This window comes from Ostrinia furnacalis, unplaced genomic scaffold (genome assembly GCF_004193835.3).
Source record: "Ostrinia furnacalis isolate ACB-3 unplaced genomic scaffold, ASM419383v2 OfSCF1026, whole genome shotgun sequence".
NCBI classification, from domain to species: domain Eukaryota; kingdom Metazoa; phylum Arthropoda; class Insecta; order Lepidoptera; family Crambidae; genus Ostrinia; species Ostrinia furnacalis.
The window spans coordinates 7,155-34,302 of record NW_021131265.1 but is presented as its reverse complement, the minus strand read 5'-3'; the positions used below and the strand labels follow the sequence as shown (position 1 = coordinate 34,302).

The 27,148-nt window shown below is 43.5% G+C and overlaps 2 protein-coding genes across 5 annotated transcripts; both read left to right on the top strand.

Moving 5' to 3' along the window:
* Window positions 1-46: 46 nt before the first annotated feature.
* Window positions 47-22,213, top strand: LOC114350944 (uncharacterized). 3 transcript variants are annotated; one of them, XM_028301910.1, is made up of 4 exons: window positions 47-415; window positions 9,424-9,520; window positions 18,306-18,476; window positions 18,565-22,213. In XM_028301910.1, exons 3-4 carry the CDS (start codon window positions 18,322-18,324, stop codon window positions 21,992-21,994), a joined length of 3,585 nt encoding a protein of 1,194 aa, XP_028157711.1. In that variant the 5' UTR covers window positions 47-415; window positions 9,424-9,520; window positions 18,306-18,321; the 3' UTR covers window positions 21,995-22,213. The 3 variants fall into 3 exon arrangements, with proteins under 3 accessions (XP_028157711.1, XP_028157712.1, XP_028157713.1); XM_028301911.1 differs by having other exon boundaries at window positions 139-419; XM_028301912.1 differs by lacking the exons at window positions 47-415; window positions 9,424-9,520 and adding an exon at window positions 13,070-13,264.
* Window positions 22,214-23,204: 991 nt separating this feature from the next.
* LOC114350950 (uncharacterized) lies at window positions 23,205-26,931 on the top strand. Of its 2 annotated transcripts, XM_028301953.1 has the most exons (5): window positions 23,205-23,432; window positions 23,906-24,009; window positions 24,447-24,505; window positions 24,868-25,188; window positions 26,746-26,931. In XM_028301953.1, exons 1-4 carry the CDS (start codon window positions 23,414-23,416, stop codon window positions 24,989-24,991), a joined length of 306 nt encoding a protein of 101 aa, XP_028157754.1. In that variant the 5' UTR covers window positions 23,205-23,413; the 3' UTR covers window positions 24,992-25,188; window positions 26,746-26,931. The 2 variants fall into 2 exon arrangements, 1 of the variants encoding a protein (XP_028157754.1); XR_003655747.1 differs by lacking the exons at window positions 23,205-23,432; window positions 26,746-26,931 and having other exon boundaries at window positions 23,443-24,009; window positions 24,434-24,505; window positions 24,868-25,182.
* Window positions 26,932-27,148: the final 217 nt, after the last annotated feature.

The window sequence follows — 27,148 nt, the reverse complement described above, 5'->3', positions numbered from 1 at the left end:
TGATATTTTACAAAGACGCTGCTCGTTGATTCGGAATGATTTAATTCGTTGATGAATGCACTGGGCAATCTCGCGAATGAGTTCCTTCCGTGCGGTGCGGTGAGGCCGCGGCTGAGGTCGCGCCGTGTCGGAGGCTCGCAGGCGGCGGGCGGCCAGTGTCAGCCGGCCGTCGCGCGGGCCGCACGCGATCTCCCGCAGTTAGAGCCTCGGTTGAACTGCCTCGCGTCGCGCACCACCTCGCCCGCCAGCCAGCTTCCAGACGGAGCCGCGCTTCATAATCCCTGCTGGGGATAGCGCGGAGCCGGCTCGAGGCGCGCCACACCGCCGACGCGAACTTTACGGCAAACTTGACACACTTTTCACTGGAACTAGGAACCCCAGGCTGCAGCACAGTCTCGCGCCACCACCGACCCACGTTGGTATCGATTTTTCTTTGTGACTAACCTGTTCCATCAGTGAAACATTCATGTTAAGGATGCTAACCGCTCATGGCCCAAATGTCAAAAAGTTTTTGTTCCTTATTTTCGTGTTGCGAGTCGTTCGTAGTCGTGAAAACTTTGAAACAAATTTTTCCTCGTTTCAAAGTAATTCCTCAAGACTACTAAAAACGCGCGACCTCGCTTTTACGGCCATACGTAAAGTTTACCTCGACTTTATCTCTCGGCAAGGAGGATATTCCGTCGTCTGGACGCCGCACTAATAATTCACACACATCGATTCGGCAACGGTTTCGTTACACAGGCACAGGTGTAAACTTCTTATCTCTACCAGAATCCTGGAATTTATAGTGATTACTGCTTACGTAAGGTGCTCATTACTTACCGTTTCAAACGCAATTTACTTCACTGATACGTAGAGACGGGTTAATTTTCAGAATTCTGTAAAATTACCTTTCCTAGTATAGTTTTATAAATAACCTGTTCTACAAGTTTCTTTACGTTATCAGAACATTAAAAAAAGTTTATCACGTATTACAAAGGGAGGAATATTTTTAAACCAGAAAAAAATGACATGAAAATGATAGCTAATTTGATTTCGTACTATGTATTATTGTTGACAAAATAATTGTGTTAATAGTTTACTTATCTGACCAGGAAAATACCTTCTCAAATCATGTCCTAATATGAGACTTAAATACCAACATCATTAAGAGGAAGTCAGTTAATTTAAATCAAATTATTCTCGTAGTGTTTAATCTGGCTTTATTATCTGGAACCACAAGTGGTAGACGCAGAATGGTACCCCAGTGACACCTGACACGTACAGCTAGCCGCGGGCCGGGCTCGAGCGCCTCTTCGTGGGGTTCCGAGAAGGAGCTTGCCTGCTGCACGGCTGTATGTTCCTACCCGATGGCCGCTGTTGGTGTTCGTACACTACACATGTCATAGTATGATCACCAAGATTCATAGTAATCCCACCAAAAGCATTTTCATGCGAAATGTTGCCAAGACCATATGGCTCGCATTGTGAAAAAGTTATCAGTATCTTATGTAGAGCCAAGGTTCAAACTCCACATGCCCAACTAAACAAATTCTAAACCTTAGCCAAATATTACATGGCACAGCTATTTCACTATCGTCACATGGACGTTAAGTGAAACATTTATTAAATGATCATTAGGTAAATTGTTGTGGTAACGGTGTGTGTCCGTCCATTCCAAATCTTCCAAATAGTTCAGCGGCGGCGGGTTTCGAACCAGCATTCCTTGAGTCTCGACTCGGCCTGTCCGGCACTACACCAACTACACCGTTGGGTTATTGTCGCCTCAAGTATCCTTGTATCTAAATTAATTAAACATAATTATGTCGGCCGTTTGGTGTAGTGGTTCAGAACGGACTGCTATGCCGAGGACCCGGGTTCGATTCCCGGCCGGGCAGAAATTGAAATGATGAATTTTAACACTATCTGTGACGGGTCTGGGTGTTACTATGTATAATGTATGTATTTACAAAAAAAAAGTATTTAAGTATGTTTATATCCGTTGTCTTGTCTAGTACCCATAGTACAAGCTTTGCTTAGTTTGGGACTAGAGGCGCAGTGTAAAATGTCCAAGGATATTTATTATAATTAATTACCTATTTAAATACAACTTTGTAATTAAAATCCGTTAAGCAATTTTTGAGTTTATCCAGATTAACAGACTAATAAACAATACTTTACTTGAACATAAAAATAAGTTTCGAGTAATCGTTATTTTCGATTTGTAGGTAATATACTCGTAGGTACCTCATAGTACTATACATATCGGCAATGTTATAGTAAATTCTGAAAAAACAGTAGTATTTGATGGAAACTATAAAAAGATACTAATTTATCATGTTTATTTCTTTAACATTTATTTATGCCGCTTGTCTAGATCCTTCATTTATGTGCATTTCAACATCATACCGGTTCTACTGGTCTGTCATATTAACGATAACGATTACTATGGAAATCGTTTGATAGTAGTCTCTATAAAACTCATTTTATTTTTTCAAGTAGGCTTTTAAAAGCACTTTACACGTCCCAGTATTAACCCTACCACTACTTCGGGACAATAAATGGGCCAGTGCTGAGAAGAAGCAGCGCAAGAAATTCAGTCATTATTGTCAGCCTCTTTTTCGGGGTTTACAGTCTTTAAAATATGCATAAATAGTTAAAAATATTTATCCGAGCTAGGCAGTAAAGCATAATTGAAATGCAAGTACATAATGACAAGACACTTCTCTGATCGCGAACTCTACCAGTACCAGCATAAGAAGGACCTAGATGTCCCTGCCCGGTGCGCGGGCCCCAGCTCATTAGTCATGAAGCGAAGTGACGATCACAAGTATCACAACACGCGGCAAGCGCGGCTGGCTCCGTCTCTGCGACTCTACCTGTCTTCTATTATACTTATTGCACTTTAACCGGTTGTTATTATTGGGAATGCTGTCGAAAATTGTAATTTCAAGTAATGGTGCTTGATGTCTCAAATAACCAAGCAATCCAAGCAGTCAAATGGTTGAATTTGATACTTTCGTATATCAAGAAAGGTATTTAAAGCCCTGCCGTTCAGCTTTTATGTATGTGCTAAGTAGAGCCGCTATCCAGCCTCTGAGCCGAGGTTGTCGTCGTCGCAAAAGTTTAGTGGTTTAAGCGTAAAAAGGTAACAGATAAATGGACAGAAAGTTATTCCGCGGGCGGAAAGCTAGTAGTATCATAAATAATGATACTACTAGCTTTCCGCCCGCGGCTTCGCCCGCGTGGAATTTTGTCTGTCACAGAAAAACTTTATCGCGGGCGTCCCTGTTTCAAAAACCGGAATGAAAACTATCCTATGTCCTTTCCCGGAACTCAAACTATCTCTATGTCAAATTTCATCGAATCAAAATCGTTTCAGTGGTTTAGGCGTGAAAGAGAGACAGACAGACAGAGTTACTTTCGCATTTATAATATTAGTATAGATTAGTATAGATGATGCACTCGGCTCTGCCTGCGAGAAATTCAGTTTGTCACAGAAAGACCGACACTTATCGTTGTAATTTGGCCAATTAACTCTTTTAAATATTTTATTCTGACACGAACTATGTATGTATTTTAAAACTGTAAACTTTTAGTTATTAAAATTTCTTAACGATTAGAGTCGTGTAGAGTCGAGTAGATTCTCAAACAAAATTATAAATAACTTGAAAAAATCGAACAGCCTAAGGCTATTGTAGACTTTTATTCAAATCCGTTCAACACAAACGCAAACTTTCACATATAAAATTAGTAACTAAGATTCATAATGTTAGTGGGATACTTTAGCATCACTATGTTTCATAATGGAAAACGACCACGGATTAACATGGAGTTTTATTTCCACTTAATCCAAAAATATCAATGTTTGTTTATGATATCATGTGAAAGTATCAATGTGGGTATTGTGGGTATTGACCGGGCGCCGACGTAATTACACTGCGGTTGCTACGCCATTATAGTCACTTATTCCGTATCTACTTACATAGTAGGGTGTTTTATATGGCGTTATTTTCCTTTTCTCATATATTATATATTCCTAACAAAATAACTATTGATCGCCAGTTATTGATATAATTTTTAATGTTACGGTGTGAAAAGTTTTGGTACGGATTTAAATATCCAAAACGTTAACACACAATTAGAATCATGATGTTGAGTTTTACGGCGTCCTTGTTTCTATAATTTTATTTTATGTACATTAGATAGTAAAATGTTAAATATCTAAAAATAAAGAAACTGCTAAGTCTGTAGCTGTAAACAACATACGAACAGTTGTTTGTAATTTTATATTTTCATGTAACATTGTAGGGTAACTTGTTTTTATAACAGCTCGTTGTTGTTGTTTACTAAACACAAACTGCAGCCAGTAGGTGCTCACGTTTTACGGGTGCTAAAACTGAAACTAAATGCCGGTGATATTTTTCACGGCAAATAGTGAAAAGTTAAGGTTGCGTGTCTGCTTCCCGCGACGAGTCCTCGTGGACAGCGCACGAGTCGCATGCGGTGACTCTACTGGGACTTCGCGGACACGGCTAGGCTTCGACTGGAAAAGCTTTGTTAATTCCGTTCTCTTAGATAATAAATTTAAGAAGCCATGTCCTTTTACCTAGTCGATCAGACTCTCACGGTACTGTTTAAATAGATTACAATTTTTGCACCATGTCAAAGTTTGTTTCGGCTTCGTTATATTTTTCATCGAACTAACGTCGCATTGTTTTTTATTTTTCAATATATTATCTAAATAACATTTGAAATTCCGCTTGTGCTCTCTGTAGGAAAATGGAAAGCAGTACAATTACTTACCTACTATTTAGCGCTAACTAGTGTTAAAAATTGCAATCGGTAGCTTCAGGGGTGTCGAAGTAACCGTGATCCATCAGTTTGCGGCAGGAGTGGGGGCTGCTATCGACCCCACACCCACCACCACTTTCCAGCACGAAAAACGATCGAAATACCTAAATTTAGCCGCGTATAGGTATGCATGCGAACTCTTTCATTTTGCGAGCTACTATGTCTAACAATGCTATAACTTTTCTTCAATCCATTAGTTCCTGACAAGCAATGAGCATATTAATATTCTCATTTAAATAAAATTAGACAAGCAGTGCTAAATAACTTACTAATCTGACTGCGGTGCCTCGGTGATGTAGGAATCGTTTCCGGAAAAACTTCTCCGTTTCCTCTTCTTTTTTCAAATGTTTTGAAGTTTTTCCATTCATTTCAATCCATTCCAAGAAAGAGTCCACCTAAACTTTTATTTGTTATTGTCGTTAACGAAATAATCATTTTTCATTTTCATTCTTTTTTCATTGCACAGCTTTCAGCTGAAAACAAAATCTAGATAGGTACTTAGGTACCCACTTACTCGTACACAAACATAAATTCATAAGGTGTGTATATGTAAAATATCTACCTTACCTTACGACGAAATTTGGAAATCTTAGGCTGTTGATTGCGGAGTGGTGTCAGGGAAGTAGAGCATCCCTCGCGGCAACGACCGAGGGGTCAGGCGGGGTCAAAGGCCGCCTCGATGGTTGATGTAGCTGCATGTGATTCAGATAATATATCAAAAGTAATAATGTACGACCTGTGATTTATTCATATAATAGTGTAGCAAGGTTGTAACTTAAACTGCTAAAGTTCCAATTTCAGTATCGGAACGTAATTAACTTACCTCTATAGTTTGCAGTTCAATCGTCGATGATTCGACAGCAACAAATGCACGCAGTTATTTTTATCATATCGATAACATGGGTCCCTGAAAAGTAATACGGTTAATTACGTGAAATACACAATGTAAGCTTAATTATGAGAAGACTGCTATGTTAAGTCAAGTTTTTATCACCATACAGACACGAACGAAAAACATTTCCGCGTCAATAAAGGATAACAGCTTAGCTCGCCTCGCCGGGGTGCTGCTGGCTGTCCATTTTACGTTTCTGCGAACCAGCTGAACGTTTAAGTTTATAATTTCGATTTAAACGAAGACTTTAATTAAGTGTATGTGACGCAGTACAGATTTACATAAAGTTAATTGTAACATAAAGCGGCTCGTAAGCTTTTGTATGGACAGGTCGCGGCGGAGGTCAGCGCGAGGCCGCGCACCTGAGCCTGCTAGCGCCACTTGAAACAGCTTTACATCGTAAGACTTTGTGCACGGGGCCGAGACTTACACACACACGAATTCGGTAAACAATGTCATCAAGGAACTTATCAGAGCGATTGCGATTGGATATAATAGGAAATAAGTTGCAATAATAAACACTAAACAGTATCCACAAATGTTTCTATTTTACTTTCCGAAACTATTTACTTCCGTTTTTAATGAAAACCAGTCCTTAATCTTTGTTATTCCAAGAAAATGTTTTCATTTTAAGATTTTGTTATGACCGTGGTGAAGGTTATTAATTTCGACGTAATGTAAAATGGAGGGACTCAATCGGAGCGGCGCGATCTCCGCCGTGTGCGCCAAGCCCAAGGCCGGGGGTGGCGGCCGTGATAACCCGTCAAACCCGTGACTCACTGCGCTGGGCTGGTGACTGAGGCCGCGCGCCGTCCCGCAGCCTGCAGCGGGCGCCGGCCGCGACGCTGCTGACGCCTGACCTCGCCGGGAGCGCGTCCAACGGCTCGGACAACTTTTGCACGACAGTAGTGTTGTACAATCATACAAGCTAGTAATTTTACTCGTACAACAACGTGTAATATCAATAATTTTAAACATTGAATTTTAGACAGCGTGCAATAGAAGAATGTATTCAATTCCGAATCCAAAAGAAAACATCGTAAGTGCGTGTCTACTAGCAGCCTGATTTCATCCTGATTTTTTGCGCGTAAATGAGTGTCAGTACAGAGAAAGTTATATCAGTAACTAACTATTGAATCAGATTCAGGAGCCCACGCGCGCTGACTCACGGACAAAGTAAATATACCTACATAATGAACGAGCTCACCACTCGTGCGAGTACAATTATTATCGCTATCTACTTAGTACCCTATTAATACTGCGAGTTCGAGTGTTTATAAAATACAGATAATGGGTCTGTTACTTAAACGTTTCTTTTGCTATCAATCAGAGCAGATTGGGATGAATATTAAAATAGTATGTTTAAAAATGTACAAGTCGGAAATAAATAGAGTCGATGTCTATTGATTCGTGCGTTGCGTCAGCTGACTGCTCGCAGCCACCTGTTGCAGCCGGGTCCTGCCGCTCCCAGTCAGCTGCCCGCACAGGGTGCTTGCTGACTGGGGCTGGTGTTGGCTTATGATGTATTTCATTCCACTTTCAATCTGTGTTAAACGGGCTGGGAACATCTCTTCCATTGAAGAAGCCTTAGAGATGGAAACTGACTCTACATAATCATTAATGACTTAGGCATGGAATTCTTTTTTTATCTGTATGAAAAAGCTACCAATAAATCAGTAGATGGACGATGAACGATCATTGAACATAAGCCCTATTTCCTATATTATTTTATTATCTTTGAATTGTAGAGTAAGTAAAATTACAATCAAAAATTAAAAAAAAAATGTTTTTGGAGCTTGAATTTAATGAGCAGGAATGAGTAGGTAGGCACTTTTCTAACAAGTGTTCTAAGTTTTGAGAGTAGACTTGATTTCCATAATATACTGTTACTTCCATAGTGAGTGTAGTGGAAGTTATAAATGAAAAGAGTGGACTATATGAAAATAATTGTCTATCCCAACTAATCCCAACTAATCCCAACTATCCCAACTAATATTATAAATGCGAAAGTAACTCTGTCTGTCTGTCTGTCTGTTACGCTTTCCCGCTTAAACCTCGCAACCGATTTTGATGAAATTTGGCATAGAGATAGTTTGAGTCCCGGGAAAGAACATAGGATAGTTTTTATCCCGGTTTTTGAAACAGGGACGCGCGCGATAAAGTTTTTCTGTGACAGACAAAATTCCACGCGGGCGAAGCCGCGGGCGGAAAGCTAGTTCGGTATAAATTTACAAGATTATCGAGACCGTTTAGTGCAAAGTCGTTGAAGAGAGTGCGTCAGAATGTGTGTGAATGTGTTACCTTTCTGTACAACAAGCAACATATTTTGATTCAAATAAACATTGTTATCTATAAGTTGTGATAATTACAAGATGTAATCTTTTATATTCGGCCTTGATCGTGTAAATAACATTGTGCGTTGAGCGCATTACGTTCTCCAAAGACTTTTAATGCCATCAGTCTAATAATGCGAAAACATAAATGTTTTAATAGGTAAAATAGTAATCCACATTCGTAGAACTGTATTTAAATGAAAGTCTTGTTAATAGCTTGAAACGCAATGGAATAAGGAGGCCGTAAAAAGACCGCGGCCGATCAATCCGAGCAGCACGCGACCCGCTGGTGACTGCATGAATAGTCATCATTCGAAACGAACACAAGTCATGGAGAGAATATGGAGATGCGGCCGTTGCGTATGGGTGCTATTTGTGAAATCAATATCAGAAACCGACTAACCTGATAAAACTCTTTCATTTTAGCATCGTTGTTAGATGTAGGATAGGTAGAGTCATTTTCGGAAAACACTAACGTAGATAAAACGTAAAAAATATTTTGAAACTCAGCTTATATCTGTATTGTACCATTCTTAAGAACGTTACATTACACACATAGTTAATGCTTGGGGAAATGCTGTAATCACTAATGCACTCCACCTTAAGTGAACTACTTTTTTAAATGTATTTTTTTGTTCAACTTATTCCGAAAATTTTCATTACTTTTTCCCATACGTTTTCAACATTCAAATTTCAATAAAATTTCATAGGAGGATCTAAAATTACTTACTTTTATTAGACTATGGACTTATTATACCAGACAAGAAAATCATGTACCTAGTAGCAGTTATAGGTTAAATTCTGAAAAATAGTAAATACTTACATTAAAAATATAATTAAAATACCATTAGGAAAAATGGCCGAATTTGTATTCTCTAATGACTCTACAACCTGTACCCAACAAGTTTGGCTAATAGTCATACGAAAATCCCTGTAGTATTAGGTGTAATTAGAATAATGTTATACTAATTGTAAGTTAGTTAATTGCTACTTGCACCGTGACGTCACGCGGCCGCGGTAAAGGGCTCGCGTCACCTTCGCGTAGAGGTGGTTGGGTCATTCTTCCCCGTGCGTGACTGCCTCCAATAAGTGAGGTGTCAGACAAGTTTTGTGGCCAATCTTGCTGTCCAACTTCAAGGTATAGCGATAACATCGTGTTATCGCTGACAAAATATATAGTTTATGATTAAAACTTAGTATTAAATACCTCTTGCTTCACGTATATAACAGTTTTGAAGTTTTCAATTACAAATACGTATGTTGCTTTGATTACTAATATTATCAAGTTGTCCCTCCAATCTACTACAACCTATTGTGTTTTGGAGGGCTCAGGATCAGGAATGAAAGTGTGGTGGTTGGTTGCAGGTCGCAAAGAAGGCAGCTCGTCGTCGCCCGCGCTGCGCGAGGTGCTGGCCGTGGTGCGCCGCGCCTGGCCCGAGCCGCGCTCGCTGTTCGACCACTGGTCAGTACTCTTCAACTTCTACTAGAACCTTCATTTAATTTCCAACTCCTCCTATGTTCTTCTGATAAATTTCGTTACGGGTCCAATGACAGTTTATCTTTCCCCCGGAACCTTGAACCTTCACTGGTTGGATTTTTATTGGAGGCCAGCCAAGCTGTAGATCCAACAAAAGTTGCAGCAGCGGTGGGGATGAGAGGTGGGAATAGTCCCGATGGTCAGTATTCGCCTTCCTGCCGAGGGTCGCCAAGCAGCTCGCATCATTAGTCTCCATCGAGAGATCCATTAGCACGCATTAGCGTTCTGCGTTCAGCGGGCCCCTGAAGCAAGCCACCTATTCAACGTTAGTAAAAACCTCAGATCATTCTATGATCTGAGGTAAAAACAAAAATATACGGATTACGGAACGGATTTTGCTAAAACTTAATAGTATTTTTTAGTATAATTTATTGATAAAAACAAACAACTGCACAGTATAAGGCCATTAGTAGGGAATTTAGTGCAAGAACCCCTCCACTTTGGTATAGAAGGCTCATTTTTGCAACAGTGGTTCTTTGGGTGCTCCTGAGTGGATTTCCGTCGGTAGACATCGGGAGCCCCCCCCTGTGGTAGCAGGGGGAGGGGGGGCAAGTTTCCTTCCGCCGCGCTTCACTTTAAGGCCCATATCTTCAAAACTATGGGTATTAGGGCAAGTGTGGTATCATTTTCGGACAATTAAAAGATGGCGAATTCATTTTTGGAACAAACTTTTTGCCTTTTCATACAAAAAAATTGAAATATTGAGTAAAATTCACAAAAATCAAAAAGTATTTTTTTAAATAAACATCGTTTACTTTTAAACCACTGGAGATAATCTAATAAAAAAAATATGACCTGAAAGCTACATTTATCAGGATTATAAAAATATAACATTGTATGGTACCTTTTTCGCAAAAAGTAGGTGAAAAAAATTTTTTCTTCAGGACACAGCGGGCGAATTTTATTGCGCATCAGAAAAAAAATATTTATTTTATCCATGAATTCATACTATTTGGTTCATAAGCAAGCAAGAATTATTATTTTAGAATTTATTTAGAGTTGCTGGCACATCAATCTACCATTTTAATTATCCGAAACTGATACCACACTTGCCCTAATACCCATAGTTTTGAAGATATGGGCCTTAAAGTGAAGCGCGGCGGAAGGAAACTTGCCCCCCCTCCCCCTGCTACCACAGGGGGGGCTCCCGATGTCTACCGACGGAAATCCACTCAGGAGCACCCAAAGAAACACTGTTGCAAAAATGAGCCTTCTATACCAAAGTGGAGGGGTCTCCATACAAATCATTGCACTAAATTCCCTACTACATGTCTGCTGCCAAGAATTAAGTAAGAAGAAATAGAATTTTTTGAACTCAATATTAGCACTTGCAATTTTACTGTAATCAAAGTGAAAGAGTAACTGTTGGCATGTCATGTTGAGGCAACGTGTACAAAGCTACCTACCAAAATTATCAGTGTAATCATGGCAAATATTGTTCCGCCGTTATCGCTATCACTTGAGTCAAACAACGCAGAGTAAGGCGATTATTGACGCCAAAGTACCTATTGCCACCATTATTTCTCTGCTTGCTGCATCATCTTCTTCTTTGTAACTTTTGATCACTTAATTAAATAAGTAACTACGGTGTGTCAAAGTGTCATCGGCCGTAGCCTCAATTATAATCAGACAAAAGCTCTCCTTGTTTTTCAAAAGCACATAACCATTTCCATGAACATATATCGCGATGGTGTCATGTTACGCAGTTCCTGGCCGATGTATAACAACACTCTGGTTGTGTAGGGGTCTACTCCGCAAAAGTACGAGCTTACTTTAGATCAATACCTACATCTCTCTTACTCAGACAGTTTTCAATATGAGTGACTGAGACTTGAAGAGTCGGATACATCGAAATAGTAAATATGTGGTTGGGTACACCGCAGACGGCAGATGGAATGCTGTTTGTGCAATCGGATATTCCTACATTGAATATTTGCGCAATATAAAAGCCAAAGCTGAAGCAATGGGATCAATTAGCTGCACACTCGAGCTCATTAAATTACGCCGCGCCGCATGTGTGCTCAGCTTCCGTTGGTGCTTGATCTCAATTCCGTTAGCTTTTAGGCTACTTCAAAGTAATTTTCCGAATAGTCACATCGCTTTGAAAAAATCTTATGTGTTGGCGAGAGTGTGACAGTGCCATCATTCGCTAATGAGCGTAACCTAAATACCGGGAGTTGTTCCGGGCCGGCAGGAGCCCGCCGCAGGGGGCGCCACCGCAGTCGCGCTGATTCGCGGAAACCTATCTAGGTCGCGTATGATTTGGCCACAACTCGTACTTGTGACAAAGTGACAATAATAGAGTAAATAGTAAAGCAGATGTATAGTATGCTTTCACTCTATACCATCATTAAACATCAACATTCAGGGCTACCTTTTCACGTTCATAGGTGCCAAATATTGGTCTAAACTGAATAAAAAGACATAATAATATTTTCATTTGAAACCATCGAATACCCTTCAGGTAAATAATACAACTCACGAAAAACATTCATGAAAAATGTTGCCAAGACGTGGCTCGCATTGTGAAAAAGTAATCGGTCTCATGTAGAGAAAGCTTCTTACTCAACACGCTCTAACTCTACAAGCCTTAACTAAACAAACCCTAAGTAAAGAAGATTCACACTTCGCGTTTCTAGCAGGATTGCTAAGCAGAAACTATTATAATTACAAAAGTACTAAGGCTGAGTTGTACCACATAACTTTAACAGTAACTATAACGATAACCGGTGTTTTTTGTAGAGTTTGGCAGACTTTTGACGTTTGTCGAAGTTAAAGGAAAATGGTGCAACCCAGCCTAATTGTGTAATAGTATAATTTAACTAGATGTTATTTAAACCAGTACAGTGAAAATGGAAAAGAACAGAAAGAAAATGATAAATGGCAATGCGTTCCATTTACTTACAGTTAATAATCATGTACAGAGAAAGAATGCGAATACCTGCGCTAGCGCAACCGATACGATGCAAAAACGCCGATAAATGAGCAATCGATGGAAAACATGCTTTCTCTATGGCCACGGTCGCTTTTTGTCGAGCAGTAGTATTGCCGGAGTCATTAAGTTGTCAAAACGAAAGTCTGTCGGCGCATGGTAATTAAAATTAAAACATTCAAAGTAGACACGCGGAACCTGCGTGATCAGTGCAGCGCAGAAATATTTTATACATACAAAGTTTTGAAACACCACACAGTATTCACTGTTAGAAGTAATAAACCAGTTTTTAACAACTTATCTCGAATGGCCTGTAATAATTTTGCCAATTTGTTACATCGAAGTAAATTGGAAATTAATCAGTTGCAACAAGTCAATAAATCCCACTCGAATTACCTGAATAGTTATAGAATCGTTACAAAATAAGAGTGCTGAGTCAGAAAATGTTTTGTTATGCCGGCAATTAATGGTCGTTAGGCATGGCTTAGTGTGGCTCATTACGCGGAATGAGCCGCAGCGTCGCGGCGCCGGCACCGCGGCCACAACGCGGCAGTCGGCGCGCGCGCAGCCCTCGCGCGCCCGCCACCACCCGCACGAACTCACCGCGACCGCGTCAGCGTACTTACCGAACTATATGAGACATTACGAATATTATACGAGATATATTACGAGAATATTTTAATGTGTAAAGTGATGTGATACGAGTATTATTGCTTCTGATTTCCTGCCATTAAAAGGTAAGTTATTTAAAAAATACCATTCTTCAACTAATAAGATAGGTTTATTTAAAATAAAAAGTTAAAAAAAACTGTAATGCGACTAGGAAAAAATATCATTTCCTCGATTGGTTTACCATGAAATGGAGCCCATGTTACCCAGGCCATCAATAGTAATTCTGTCCCTGGGCCCTAATATTGAATCAATTGACAACTTAATCATCAAATTAAAATCGGACAAATAAGTACCTAGATTAGGCGTTACGAGATAATTATCCCGGGTACGGGAGCTGAGCCTTACGAACACTGCCTCCCGCCCAAAACTATTCCATGGATTCACCATAATCGGATAAAAAAGTTGATGTCACGATTTCTTGTTAATCCATAAAAATTAACTCTGGCAAAGTCAAAGCATTGATTGATGTAGGTATTATCTTGTTGAAAAAACCCTGAAACTAGGTACCTACCTAATTTGCTGATAAAAATGAGGGAATTAATTCCTGACCCAAAATTTTAATAGGTACCATATTCTGGCCATGAAAGCCTCAGCATTCTAACACCATACCTAATTATTTTCAATACATAATTATTGTTCGTAAACGTTATAGATGAGTCATATTTTTATAACAATGGTGTGAAAATAAGTTTTACTTTAGTACATTTTAACGTCATAACAATACCTGACTATCTTTGTGTAGGTCCTCTTCTTCTTTTCAGCCAAATGACGTCCACTGCTGGACAAAGGCCTCCCCCAAGGTTTTCCACAATGAACTAGGTCCTCTACTAGAACGTGAAAAGTTCACGACCGAACTTTGAGAACAAACAGTTCAAAGTTAATGCTTTTGTGATCGTAATGAATTTTGAAAACTCATACTAACTAATACATACTGTTTTCAAAAAGTTAATTTGGCAACCAGAGTAGCTTTTACGCGAGAATACTCGTATAACGCGGTTATGTCACAAAATTGTGGTGTCTAATGTAATGTAGAGTCGATGCCAAAACGTTGATATTTCAGGCCCTTTCCCTTCGGGCGGGAAGCGGAGCCGGCATTAAGATGTGAATCATTCCACTCAGGCGACTTCCTCGGCGGCAAACATGTTTGCGAGGGTCCAAGCCGAACACGACGCAAGATGAATGGGCTGTTTTGGCACCGGGCCGGCGCCGCGCCGTCTCGGGCCTAGAGGTCAAACCATACGCGCCTCACCCACACCACTCTACAAAACTAGGCAATATCGACTCAGATTATTGTCTGCCTATTCATGATTAGTTTTTGTTTGTTCATAGAACTTTATCGAACAACAATCACGATCAACACAATAGAATAACAACAGCATTGTTTGAAACAAAAAATATGTAATGACAGATGCAATGCAACGGTGATCTATCCGCGACCGAGTTGCGTGACAATGCGGCTATCGATGCAAGCACTTGTTTAGTCTTAAATCATAATAAAATCAAGGAAAAATTAGAAAATCCAATCGCTTGGTTCCTTTCAGATTTTCATTGCACCGCTGTTAGTATATTGTTTCCTGGGTTTGTATTTAATCCACATGCATCCGTGCTGCAGCGAGCGCAGAGATGAGTCAGACGTCTGCACAAAGCATAGGTCTGTTTGCGAATCGTAGGACCGAGAAAATTAACACTATCACTAACCCCAAATTACGTACCACATTTCTTAAAATTTATTTAATTTAAATTGTATCCATACTTATAAAATGTGAACATTGAGATGAAAATAAAAAATGAATAATCTTTTGCACTGGAGTTAAGGTTTGCCAATTAGCATTTCTCAAAAAAAAGTGTCATCTTCAGCTAACTAGTTGTCTACTAAACTCACCTAGTTGCTAACTTTTCTATGTGTAGCGGAGTGTAGGGAAGACAGTGGTTTTGTTGGGATGCCGCGGCCGCAAGGGCCGGGTTCTATTTGTGGAACTCGCGGAGACCTATACAGTTTTAGATTGAGATATTCACACGCGGCTGTTAACGCGCGACTCGCTGCTCTGCTAAGCTCGTGTGCAGCGCACGTTTTAGGGCATGCGGTGTGAAAATACGGCTGGATCATCAACCTTGACCCTGCCAACCAAAAACCTTAAAGGTCATATAAAAAGTTCAATAAGTTTTTTGAGGCATTGAAAATCTCCGAAAGCCATCTAGATCCTACCAACCTAGATCTTTCAGGCAGTTCATAAACTGTTATTAGTTCACATTAAGCACGAGCTAAGGCCGTAGGCACGCAGCGCGGCGGGAGCGCCCTGATTGTCTTGCGCGCGCGCATTGTTCGCCACTCTCGCTCCATCGGTTTGCATAATTATTTTCTTCGACGCGCTCCGTTTGCCGCAATTATTCATCGCATGCGGGTCCCGTTGACGTGCCACTATCGGCGAAACATCTCGCACATCATTCCGATCCCAACTCTAGTATCGCGGAAAATATAAACGACTCTGCCGCATTCACAACGGTCTATTTACCTCAAACTCGATTGCACTCACAAATGCAGACTCCCAATTACTTATTGCGTGTAGCGATATGGTTATAGTTTTTTAAATTGAACTACTTCAGCTTCATGAGATTATGATAATAGGAATCCATAAACGGTACTTCCTTAATTACCTACACTTGCGCATTAAATATTTTATTTATACTTAATTAGGTACTTACGAGTTATCTTTTTCACTCACACAGGAAATGCATTCCAGTGAAAATCGAAGGTAGATACTAGATAACGAATCATATTATTATGATAGACAGTTAATAAGTATAGTATAATAATACCGACGTATTATACCTACCTATCTACATTTCGCATGCTGGAGAAGTGCATTACTGGATAGGGAGTTTCATTATTCATGTTGTATAAATAGATGACTAATTCACCACACGTGCGCCACACTTGTGCGAAGTACGAGGCAGTGATTGCCTTCGTTGAGCTCTGACGCTGCGTGCAGGCATCCTGAGAATTGCCGCAATGGCGAAAAACGCGGCTTGATTCATGAATGCCGCAACCCTGCGTCCAGCGCGGCCGGGGGTGGCTCTACTGGGGGGATGATTAGCTCTAATAATTATGGCCGTGACAGCCCTATCTACATCACAAATTGTTAATTTCCGAAAGAGCTGTATGATGAGAAAACGTGCCGTCATGCATAATGTATACTCTTTATTAAGTACACAAAGTAGATACGTCGTTAGCCAAGGAGTCATGTTAAGTCTATCTTTTAAGATAATAATGTAAGTCTTTATGGTATGAGAATTATGAGAATGAATTCTAAAAAACATAAAAAATGTAGGTTTAGGTTTTACTATCACCACAGGTTACTGATAAGTTACTTCATTATCACTATCTTGGCTCTACAACGCCAAGATATTTTTTTTGTGTACCTACACTTGCGAGCAAAAGTATGGAATCACTTACATGAAGTTGTTTCCACGCGATCTTGTGTACAAACCCATTTGTTAATAACAAAAAAAGTAGCACCATTTTAAAGATTAAACTTTTAACTTTAAATTGATACCAAATTCATTTAAATCACACCAGTGTTTAAAAAGATATCCCGGCTGATGTAAAGAAGTAAGGAAAAAGACATGTATCAACTGTTTGATACGTCGCGAGTTGCGGCCTATTTACCCCCCATAAAAGCAAGTGTTTTCGGATTTTTGCTTTCACACGTTGATCCATACACATCTCCGCTTATTTTGACACTTTACCTGGGATTCTACACCTTCAGAAGCAGCACAAATCGTTGCACTATTGCAAGAAGGGCTCAGCCAGAGGGCTGTCGCACGTCAGCTCCACATAAGCCAGTCCTGGGTTTCGAAAGTTTTAAGACGCTTTCGGGAGACTGGTGGCTTTATCCCGAGACCAAGTTCTGAACATTGCCGGTGCACATCGCAGAGGGAAAATCGTTTTTTCATGTCAACTTCTCTACGAAATCGTCATTTGACTGGTATCGACGTCCAGCAAGAGCTCAGAAATGTTCGTAGGATAGCTGTTAGCAAGTGGACAGTTCGTCTAAGATATAAACAATAGAATTTGACTCCAAAAAGGCCTACCACAGGCTTGAAACTGACGGCAGGTCAGCGATAAGCACGCTTTCAATTTGCTCCTACACATCTCGATGGGAAGTCGAGCAAGCCACCCCCATAAGCCAATGTTTTAGCGAACCAGGACTGCACAAATCGCTCCCCAGGCCGTCTATAGACCCGACCTCTTCGACTGCTGCACTGCAAAAACAGTCTGCATTCATCGGAGAACAAAACTCGCCTCCATTACTCGCCTTCCGAGTGCGAGCTAATTGAAAGCGTGCTTGTCGGCGACCTGCCGTCAGTTTCCAGCCTGTGGCAGGCCTTTTTGGAGTCAAATTTTATTGCTCATATCTTAGACGAACTGTCCACTCGCTAACAGCTATCCTACGAACATTTCTGAGCTCTTGCTGGACGTCGATACCAGTCAAATGACGATTTCGTAGAGAAGTTGACATGAAAAAACGGTTTTCCCTCTGCGATGTGCACCGGCAATGTTCAGAACTTGGTCTCGGGATAAAGCCACCAGTCTCCCGAAAGCGTCTTAAAACTTTCGAAACCCAGGACTGGCTTATGTGGAGCTGACGTGCGACAGCCCTCTGGCTGAGCCCTTCTTGCAATAGTGCAACGATTTGTGCTGCTTCTGAAGGTGTAGAATCCCAGGTAAAGTGTCAAAATAAGCGGAGATGTGTATGGATCAACGTGTGAAAGCAAAAATCCGAAAACACTTGCTTTTATGGGGGGTAAATAGGCCGCAACTCGCGACGTATCAAACAGTTGATACATGTCTTTTTCCTTACTTCTTTACATCAGCCGGGATATCTTTTTAAACACTGGTGTGATTTAAATGAATTTGGTATCAATTTAAAGTTAAAAGTTTAATCTTTAAAATGGTGCTACTTTTTTAGTTACTAACAAATTCGTTAGTACACAAGATCGCGTGGAAACAACTTCATGTAAGTGATTCCATACTTTTGCTCGCGAGTGTATTTTTTCGTTTATTTTTGAATTAAAGTTTACACAGTTATTAATTCTGCTTTCCAGTCGCGCGATAACTCGCATGTCGTACTCCCGGGCACCGCCCACCGGCGCCGGCGTGGAGCCGTCCGAGCGCGCCGACGCCATGAGCCGCCACCTGGCGCTGCCGCCGCGCGCCGGCGCCTCGCCCGGCCTGCTGCGCCGCCGCTACTCCGTGCCCGAGACCATCATGAGGAAGTGAGCGGGCCATTCTCTTGAACCTATCTACGTTCCATCCGTCAATGCGGTCGGCATACTCACTCTTGTTTCCTTTCTAACATTTCAGATATCGTCTCGCTCAGCAGCGGTCCGACTCGGAGGAGACCGGGGCCGTGACGAGCCCACCGGCTTCGGCGTCGCCCCCGCGCGGCTCGTGCAACTCGCTGTGCGAGTCGCCGCAGCGGTTCCTGCGGCGCGACCGCGAGGTGATGCGCAAGTCGGCGCTGCTGCGGCGGCTGTGGGGGCGCGCGGGCGCGTGCGGCGCGGAGTGCTGCGGCGCGGCGTGCGGCCGCGAGACGCGCTCGCTGGACGGCTCGCGCGCCGAGCTGCGCCCGCTGTCCGGCAGCCTCGCGTCCTCGCGCCACTCGCAGGCGCCGGGCTGGGCCTCGCCCAAGCGCCAGCGCCTCGACTTCCCGCGCGACTTGCGCAGCAGCGACGAGATGCTTCGGGCGGCGATGAGGAACAGCTACGACCGCGCCGAGGAGTCGCGCTACGAGAGGGCCGCGAAGGGCGAGTGCTCCGACTCGTCCTGTCCCTACCGAGGCCGCGAAGCCTCGTCGTTTGTCGAAACGACGACCGATGCGATGACAGACAGCGACACGTCAAAGTTCGACGTCAACAGCGACTCGAATGCTTACACCCAGTATTCCGAACGACTGTCTTCGGATGCCGTCACTGCGGAGGTCAGATCGGAAGAACATCACACGGACGACGTGCCGAGCGAAAATTCCCCTTCTAATACGCAGATGGACGATAACTCTTATGCGGACTCGTCAGATACATTATCGACTTCTATGTCTACGGCGAAGGAGACTAATGGATTTGTAGTAGGGTCAAAAATATCAAAACAAATGTCGAAAAGCGCACACATAGACGGACGAATCAGTGAGAGATCTGCGAGTGTCGAAAACGATGAAAACAATGTGTTACCGTATGACACGCCGCTCACTGTGGAGACTCCGTCGTATGAGCTTCTCGAAATAGTGGTCTCGGAGACCCTGAACAGCAATAACGTGCCCGCTCTTAAGACCACGGTACCTGAAAGCACGAGTAACCATACTTTAAAAGCACCCGTAAATCACAGATTTCCACAAAATATCAATATCGATGAATACGTTTCTAATATTTTAGTGGAAAGCTTAAATTCTCTCACAGATCAACTCGAATGTATGAATGCCTCCATCGGAAGCGATCGTAAAATCAATATCGTCGAGAAAGAAATCAAAGTCAAATTACAAAACACGGGCGTCAATACCATCGTACATCTGAGTCCAACTTCCAACAACCAAATCATTTTCGGTAACGAGGAACTCTGCAATAACGACGGGCGGAAAGACAGCTGCAACAACCCGCAGGACGCGCGCGACAGCGTCACCATCCGCGACGAGATGCTCAGCGTGGAGTCCAACAACAACCAGTCGCGCGCCGCCTCGCCCGCCGCCTTCTACGCCGCGCCGCACGACCACGTCAACCAGGCCGTGCTGCAGCAGATCCAGAAGCTGTTCCAGGACGAGCTGCAGAGCATGAGCGCCGACGTCAACTACCAGGTGGCCTCCATCCCGGGCGTGTCGCACATAGAGATATCCAACGTCGACGTTTACTTGGACGACAACTCCGATCCGACTTTAGATAGGAATGAAACCATCGAGATGCACACGCAGCACAACGTGGAAATCTCAGAAATTATTAGTGGAGTCGGCACCGGCAACTATTATGAGGACGTGGACAACAACGTGGTCGTGCCTCGTTTTTCAGCGTTTCCTCACACGGACTCGATGGAAGTGAACACCTCGTCCTCGGATGACGCAGAGTTGATCGGGTCGGACTGCACGAGTCTCGTCGACAGTCTGGACGACCCCAACTCGCCGAGATCGATTCTTCTCCGCAGATCTTTCAACAACAATAGCAACAAAAGAAGCGAACTCGTGCGCTCAGCCATCGATGTTTTAGATTTGCTGCCAGAAACCTCGCCAAAAGAGGACGAAACGTCTCCCAAGGAGAGAGGCGAAGCCTTTTTTATCAGGATAAAAGACAACGACTGCGACTGTGAGAAGGAAAACGTCATCGTCGCGGATCACATGCCGGAGAAAATAAAACAGCGCTTGTACCGACGACACCGCAAGCGCGAGCTGCGCATGGAGTGCGCGCGCCGCTCCAAGGTGAAGCAGCTGAAGCGCGAGCTCGAGCGCCAGCGCCACTCCTCCGCCTGCGCGCGCCAGCAGCGCGAGCGCGAGTGCGCCGCGCTCGTGGCCGCGCTCGTCGACGAGCTCATCGCCAAGGTCGCGCAGGACGAGTACAAGTGCATGCGCATCAAACAGAAACCCCCGAAAATGCTCATATCTAAATCGGATGAAAATATATCTAGGAAAACGTGGAGAAAGGATGTTGATTTTTGTCACGGCAAGGAGTCTCACAAAACGAGCAGAGGGGGAGCCCCGATCGTCTACATGGACAAACCGGATAGAAGTAAAAAAAAGTCGGATCGACATCACATTCACGGAAAATTATCGCTACTGACGCACCCGTCGTCTTTGTCTCCGGACGACAGTAATGGTCCGAAGAGAATCTATCAAAAATCTGAAATACACGATGGCAATAAGTGTATAGAAATACTCGAAATTCTAGAATACGTAAACGGTTCACAGAGCTCCCCCGAAACGACAAACTCCGACGAGAATCATAATCATAAAAGCAAAAAGTCCCGCATACCGGTACCGGTGTACGAAAGAATTCAAAAAACACCGAAAGGAAATTCACAAAAAGGCCATCACGCGAGTGGCGAAAGACTAGTCAGCTCACCGACGGCCCCTCCCCGAGACAGAAGCAAGAAATGTAATAATCTGCTCGCAAATATGCTCAGGGATGTGCTGGCAGACGAGGACGGCCCGGAGCCGGCGCACGAGCCCGCGCGCCGCGCCTCCGTGCCGCTCGCCGAGCCGCGCTCGCGCTCCAACTCGCTGCGCTTCCGCCGCGTGTTCGACAGCATCCCCGAGGAGAAGAGCAGCGTCAGCTTCGACTCCTCCGAGGACGCCTGCCACAACCGCCGCGCCTCCGCGCCCACTATAGTCGAAACTCTCACCGCGCGCCATAACAGCAGTGGTGGCGGCGCAAAGCCCCCAGAACCGACTGGAGAAAACGAACCTACGAAATCTATAAACTTTACACGCGGAGTGAAAGAGACTAAAAGCGCCGGGACCTCTCCGATAGTGGACGTTGAATCAGAAAGGAGAGAGCAAAGGTTAAAAAGTCAGACCACAATGACGTCTCCTAGTCACAAGTCTGCCGCCACTAGCCCGATGCGAAGCTCGAGCGGCGCGCCGACGGGCGCGGCGGCGGCGGCGGGCGCGGCGGCGGCGAGCGGCAAGCGCGGGCTGGCGTCGCGCAGCCGCGCCTGGCTGGGCTTCACGCGCCCCGAGACCAAGCTCGAGGAAGGTATCGCGCTCGCTTGTGCATCCCCGCTGGTATCACACCGCACAGCTTCGGTTTCCGTAGAGTAGACGCCGAAATCACACTTTTCACGAGCGTTCCCTAGTTTGACCGATCGTTGACCGAGATGTTATTTTTGTTCGCGTTTTAATTTTTAATTCTGTAGAATTACAAACTGGCACCGTTGATCTGGCACATTATTTATTTTATTATAATTTTTGTCATAGACTGCATTTATGTAATCCTACGGTTGTATGAAATTTGAGAAATAAACGAATGAGTTTATCAAACATGGTTTCATTTATCTAAGGTTCCAAGGAGACGAATGTCGAAGTAGACTCGTTCGAGGAGCGGCGGTCGACGACCACCCAGTGTGACCGCGAGCGCGAGTGGCTGCGCACCGTGCGCACCATCCAGACCGAGACCGGCGAGCCCGTCATCGTGGGCGGCGACCGCGCCCGCGACGCCGGCCGGGCGCGCGCGCGCGGCGACACCGGCCGCAAGGAGTCCAAACCCAGAAGGGATCGCGGAAAATCCGAGGCGCACGAGCGAAGGGCGCCGGCGCCGGCCGAGGGCGGACGGGACCCGTCCCCGTCGGGTCACAGGCGACGGGACGTCGCTTTCAGGACCACAGACAAACGAAAGATTCGCACGATCTCCGTGGAGAGAAGCGAGGAAGAGACGGTTCGCACGAAGTCGGTGAAGCTTCCGGAGTTCAAGAGCGGCGCGGGGACGGGCGCGACCAGCTCGAGCGACAGCAGCGACTCGGGCGGCAGCCTGCTGTGCTCGCTGGCGCCCAAGTGGCTGTCGGCGCACGCGCGCCACAAGCGGGCCGCGCGCCGCCGCCAGCCCGCGCCCGCCGCGCCCGCCGCCCACGCCGCGCCCGCCGCCCACGCCGCGCCCGACCCGAGGACGGAATCGTCGGATGGTAAGTCGACAATACGGTGGTTACGGCAGTTTTGAAGATTTATGTTTTTATGAAAATTAGGTACCATTCGTGATCGTCAAGATAGACTATCAATTTTAATATTACATTAAATTGTCTATTCGAGAACGGCACACAAACAGGGTAGCGTTTGTTGTGTTCAAGAGCCCCGTTCGTCGACGAGCGGCGGATGGTCGGTGACGGTGGCGGGCTCGTGCCGCGCCGCGCTGCCCGCCGACCTGGAGATGCGCCTGCGCTTCCCGCACGAGCGCCCGCCGCCCGCGCCGCAGCCCTGCCCGCCGCACGCGCGCCCGCCGCGGGACTCGGACAGGCGGCAGGTACGGTATATGTATTATTTTGCCTTTTTTGTTAAAAAAAAAAGATTCAATAATGCTTATGGGTAAAGAAATTATTTTTGATTGCGATGCAGTGAGTATTAGTTTTTTTTAAACTCGCATGCCGCTAGCAGGACTGCCCCTGCGGCTCGTGCGCGCGCGCGGCGTGCTCGTGCGCGTGCGGCTGCGCGCCGCCGCTGCCGCCCGCCGACGGCAAGCTGCGGCTCACCATGAAGAAGGAGGCTCTAGGTAGGCCGTCTCGATCACCTCCGCCGCGTCTACACTGCACTTGACAACCACTGAAGCTTAATCACGATTATACAAGAAAATCGAATTTGCGAGGTTTGACTTGACTAGCAATAAATCTGGCAGAACTTAACTTCCGTTTAAGCTGTTTACCGCCGTGTAAATTAGGTGTGGCAAGCCAACTTCTGCAAGATTTACATAGTGGTGACAGCTTGCGGAAGTAACCTTCTGCAAGTTTTATTGCTAGTCTAAACCTCGCTATAAAGAATATAATTAGCCTTCAAATTAGTTTCAAAAAATAGATCTTTGACAAAACTCAGAAGAACTATTGCTTTTGCAAGCAAAAAAAAAAAGATTTCCCTTATTTCAGAATAGTAAAATGTTTGCTATATTGCTAGGTGTATAAAAAGCAAACTAAGCAAACCCTGGTCTTCTTAATATAAATAAATAAATAAATCAGTTGTTTATTCTCCCAGATTCTTCAATTCTTGCATCTAAGAGTATGAAGAAGTCTTCAGACCCTCTGCCAGACCTGGAGACGTTCCGCGCGTCGCGCAGCAAGACCAAGAGCTCCGTGAAGGTACGCGCGCCACCAGGCACACCAGGGACCGACAGTACTCATACTTGCTGAACTAGATCTCATCACCTCAGTAGTTAAGCGAAGTGTAGTTCATTCATCAGGCAGATCGGCCGTGCTCTCACGCACGGTAACTGTTGTAAATAATGCTGTATGTACGAGCTAGGAGCTACGTACATACGTAGGTATCATGTTCACGGTATCTGTTGTACAGAATCATACACTTGTAACTGTTAATTTTGGGAACGGGTAGGTAAAGAAATATAGATATTGTCAAGAATGGATTGAATTTTTGGTTTATCAGCTATTTCGATTTTAGACACTCTCACAGCAACTCAAAATAGGGCGCCGGAGCCGGCATTCGCTTAGACTCATGTAGCCCGTAATTATCGTATTAGGAGCCTGTATACATATTGACACCCAGAAGGCGGTTGTTTCAGACGCGACGGGGGTACTCCCTGCACTGCTGGCTGCCCGCCGACGAGCCCACGCCCGTGCGGTACGAACTTCACTAGTCACTTTTCACTTCACAATTCACACGCACCATTTTGTAATACACTTATCTATTACCGGATTAGTGTTTTTTTTTCAAATATCGCCCCGAACTGAAATAGGCAATGTGTTACGTTAAATAATAGGGCCACTTTTGACCCGTGAGCTCCAAAGCGTACAAACATAATAATAATAATAAATTTTTATTTCAGAAAAAAATATTTTCCGTAAATCCCACTAAATAAACGCAATCAGCATTGCCTGCATTTCGGCATTTTTAGGAGGTTCAGCTCAGGGCGGTATTGAAAGCATCTAAGAGGACGGTAGTGTGACACGTGAACGACATGCAATGAGCTGGTGCGCCCGCAGGAGCAGTAACGGGCTGTCGGTGCTGGGCTGCGCCATCGTCCCGGAGCTGAAGCCGCGCGCGCGCACCATGAGCGAGCGCGACCTCACGCGCGCCTACACGCCGCGCCACTTCCTGCGCTCCTAGCGCGCCAGCCGCGCCAGCCGCGCCAGCCGCACCAGCCGCGCGCCCGCTGCCTCCTAGTGTCGCTTGCTGCTAGCCAGGAAGCTAACAGTAGCCACCTCGAAAACTACTTTCAACAACAAATCAAGAGAATGTACCCGTTTATACTTACGAGTATATCTATTAAGAATCTATTCTCGAACTTATTAATTTCATAGCTGGCTATTTCTCATCGCCACGGTTCTCATCGTCACCTTCGTGGCGAATTTTATTTCTAACTTATTTCAACTTTTTGTAAACAAAAATTGTAGCGCTTGATGTGAAGATTGTATTCTCAGTAAATCAGGCAAATAGTGAGTCTCGTTTGGAAGCTTTAACTTTTTGAATTTTTTGATGCCACGAAAGTGATTCTGTACTTCACAGCAATAATTTTTTCAAACTTTACTACTGTAAATGACTCTTAAGTGTTTATAAAACATATATTTTGTCTTATTTTCATAGATAAACAGTAATAATATAATATAAATAGGTACCTACTTAAATACAAGATAAAATTTTACCGATTACGCCACCTACTAAGTTACAAGATTCTACGTAATTGGTTTTAAGGGTGACACTGGTGGCATTCTGAAATGCTAAAGAAGCAAAAAACGGATTATCAGTACCTCAATAAAAAAGAACTCTAACTGATTATCAGTCCCTCAACAAAAATATATTTTTTATTTAGGCCAAAGGGCCTCGTATTTTTGTTATACAACTTTTAAGTCAAACTTCAGATTAAATTTATCTTACAAACAGATACACACACAGTCACATATACAGACATGCATACAGTCACACAGACAAACAGACAATAAAAATACGAGGCCCTTATTTATTTATTGATGTACTGATCTCTACTTACCACGTATAATTTATTAGTTATTAAAATATTGTAAAAACATAAACACCAGTCACTATATTTTAAAATAAACCAAAGCAAGAAATCACTTTCGTGGCCTAAAATCACCTTCGTGTATAAAACACCACGAAGGTGATGCCACGAACGTGACGAAAATTTTAGTTTTTTATGAATTATCCTTAAATTTGAATTTAACGGTTCAAGTTGAATACTACACAAATAAGTCTAACATGTTAAGTTTTCAATGGCAAAGTTTCAATTAAATTGTTTAAATTTTAGAGGTAGAAAATATTGTTCAAGCAAGCGACGGTATGTCTATGGATAATCACAAAAAGTTACGTATTTTTTTCGCGGAGCGACGATCGACCTATCTCACCTCCCCAATGGTCGAAGCGCGACTTACGTTAACCGAATAGAACGCTGTGATTGGTTGCTGGTGTTCGGTTTAACGGCAATCTTGTATTATAACTCAAAATTTTAGGTACCTAAAATCGTGTGACCAACGTATTTCGCTTTCCCAATTCAAAATAATTATAAGAAGATATTTTTTTGACTATTGTGTGGAAAGCAAATTTAATTACGATGATTTTGGTATATGCTGCACACAAATTGAATGAAAATTGTGAATGCAGTAACCAAATGTTTCATTGCAACCGAAGGTGTGACACGATGAGAACGCGAAAAATGACCCCGTTTTTTATCGTTTCATGTGATTTTTTCGTATTATTTTTGCTTCTATTACGATAAAATTTATTTTGTATGTAGCTAAATAGATATTTTATCATCTGATTTCAAAGTTATTGTTCTAACTTATACCGTTTATGAACTATTATTGTGTGACCATCAAATTTGAGTGTAAATGAGAAGTACCCAGCTGATTAAGTTATTCCAAAAATACTGTGATCTATGTAATTACCCGTCCCGTATCCTGTTAATTGTTCTTAAGAGAACAGCTGGTGTAGAATAATGTAGGCAACTACATGATAGGCGAGCTCTACTTGACTTATTCAACACGATGAGTCTTTCCCGCAGAGTGTAAGACCACCCTCCTCCCGTGAATGTTTATCAGAGAAAGAAAAATGGTTATACGAGCATCCGGCCCAACCCTTTTGAACGTCATGGGCAGTGTAGGCCAAGTTCTCCATTTGTCTATGGTAAATTAGAAATGGTTGTCCTATCAGGACTAAATGACCTGATGATCATAATATGATTGATGAATGCTCCTCGCCAACGTTTAGCATTGGTTAGTAAATAAATAAACCCATCAAAAACAATACTTG

Coding starts and splice junctions, on each gene's coding strand:
- LOC114350944 (XM_028301910.1), top strand. CDS start 18,322: ATGTCGTACTCCCGGGCACCGCCCACCGGCGCCGGCGTGGAGCCGTCC. Junction 18,477..18,564: donor CCCGAGACCATCATGAGGAA/GTGAGCGGGCCA, acceptor CTAACATTTCAG/ATATCGTCTCGCTCAGCAGC.
- LOC114350950 (XM_028301953.1), top strand. Junction 24,010..24,446: donor AGACCAAGAGCTCCGTGAAG/GTACGCGCGCCA, acceptor CGGTTGTTTCAG/ACGCGACGGGGGTACTCCCT. Junction 24,506..24,867: donor GACGAGCCCACGCCCGTGCG/GTACGAACTTCA, acceptor GTGCGCCCGCAG/GAGCAGTAACGGGCTGTCGG.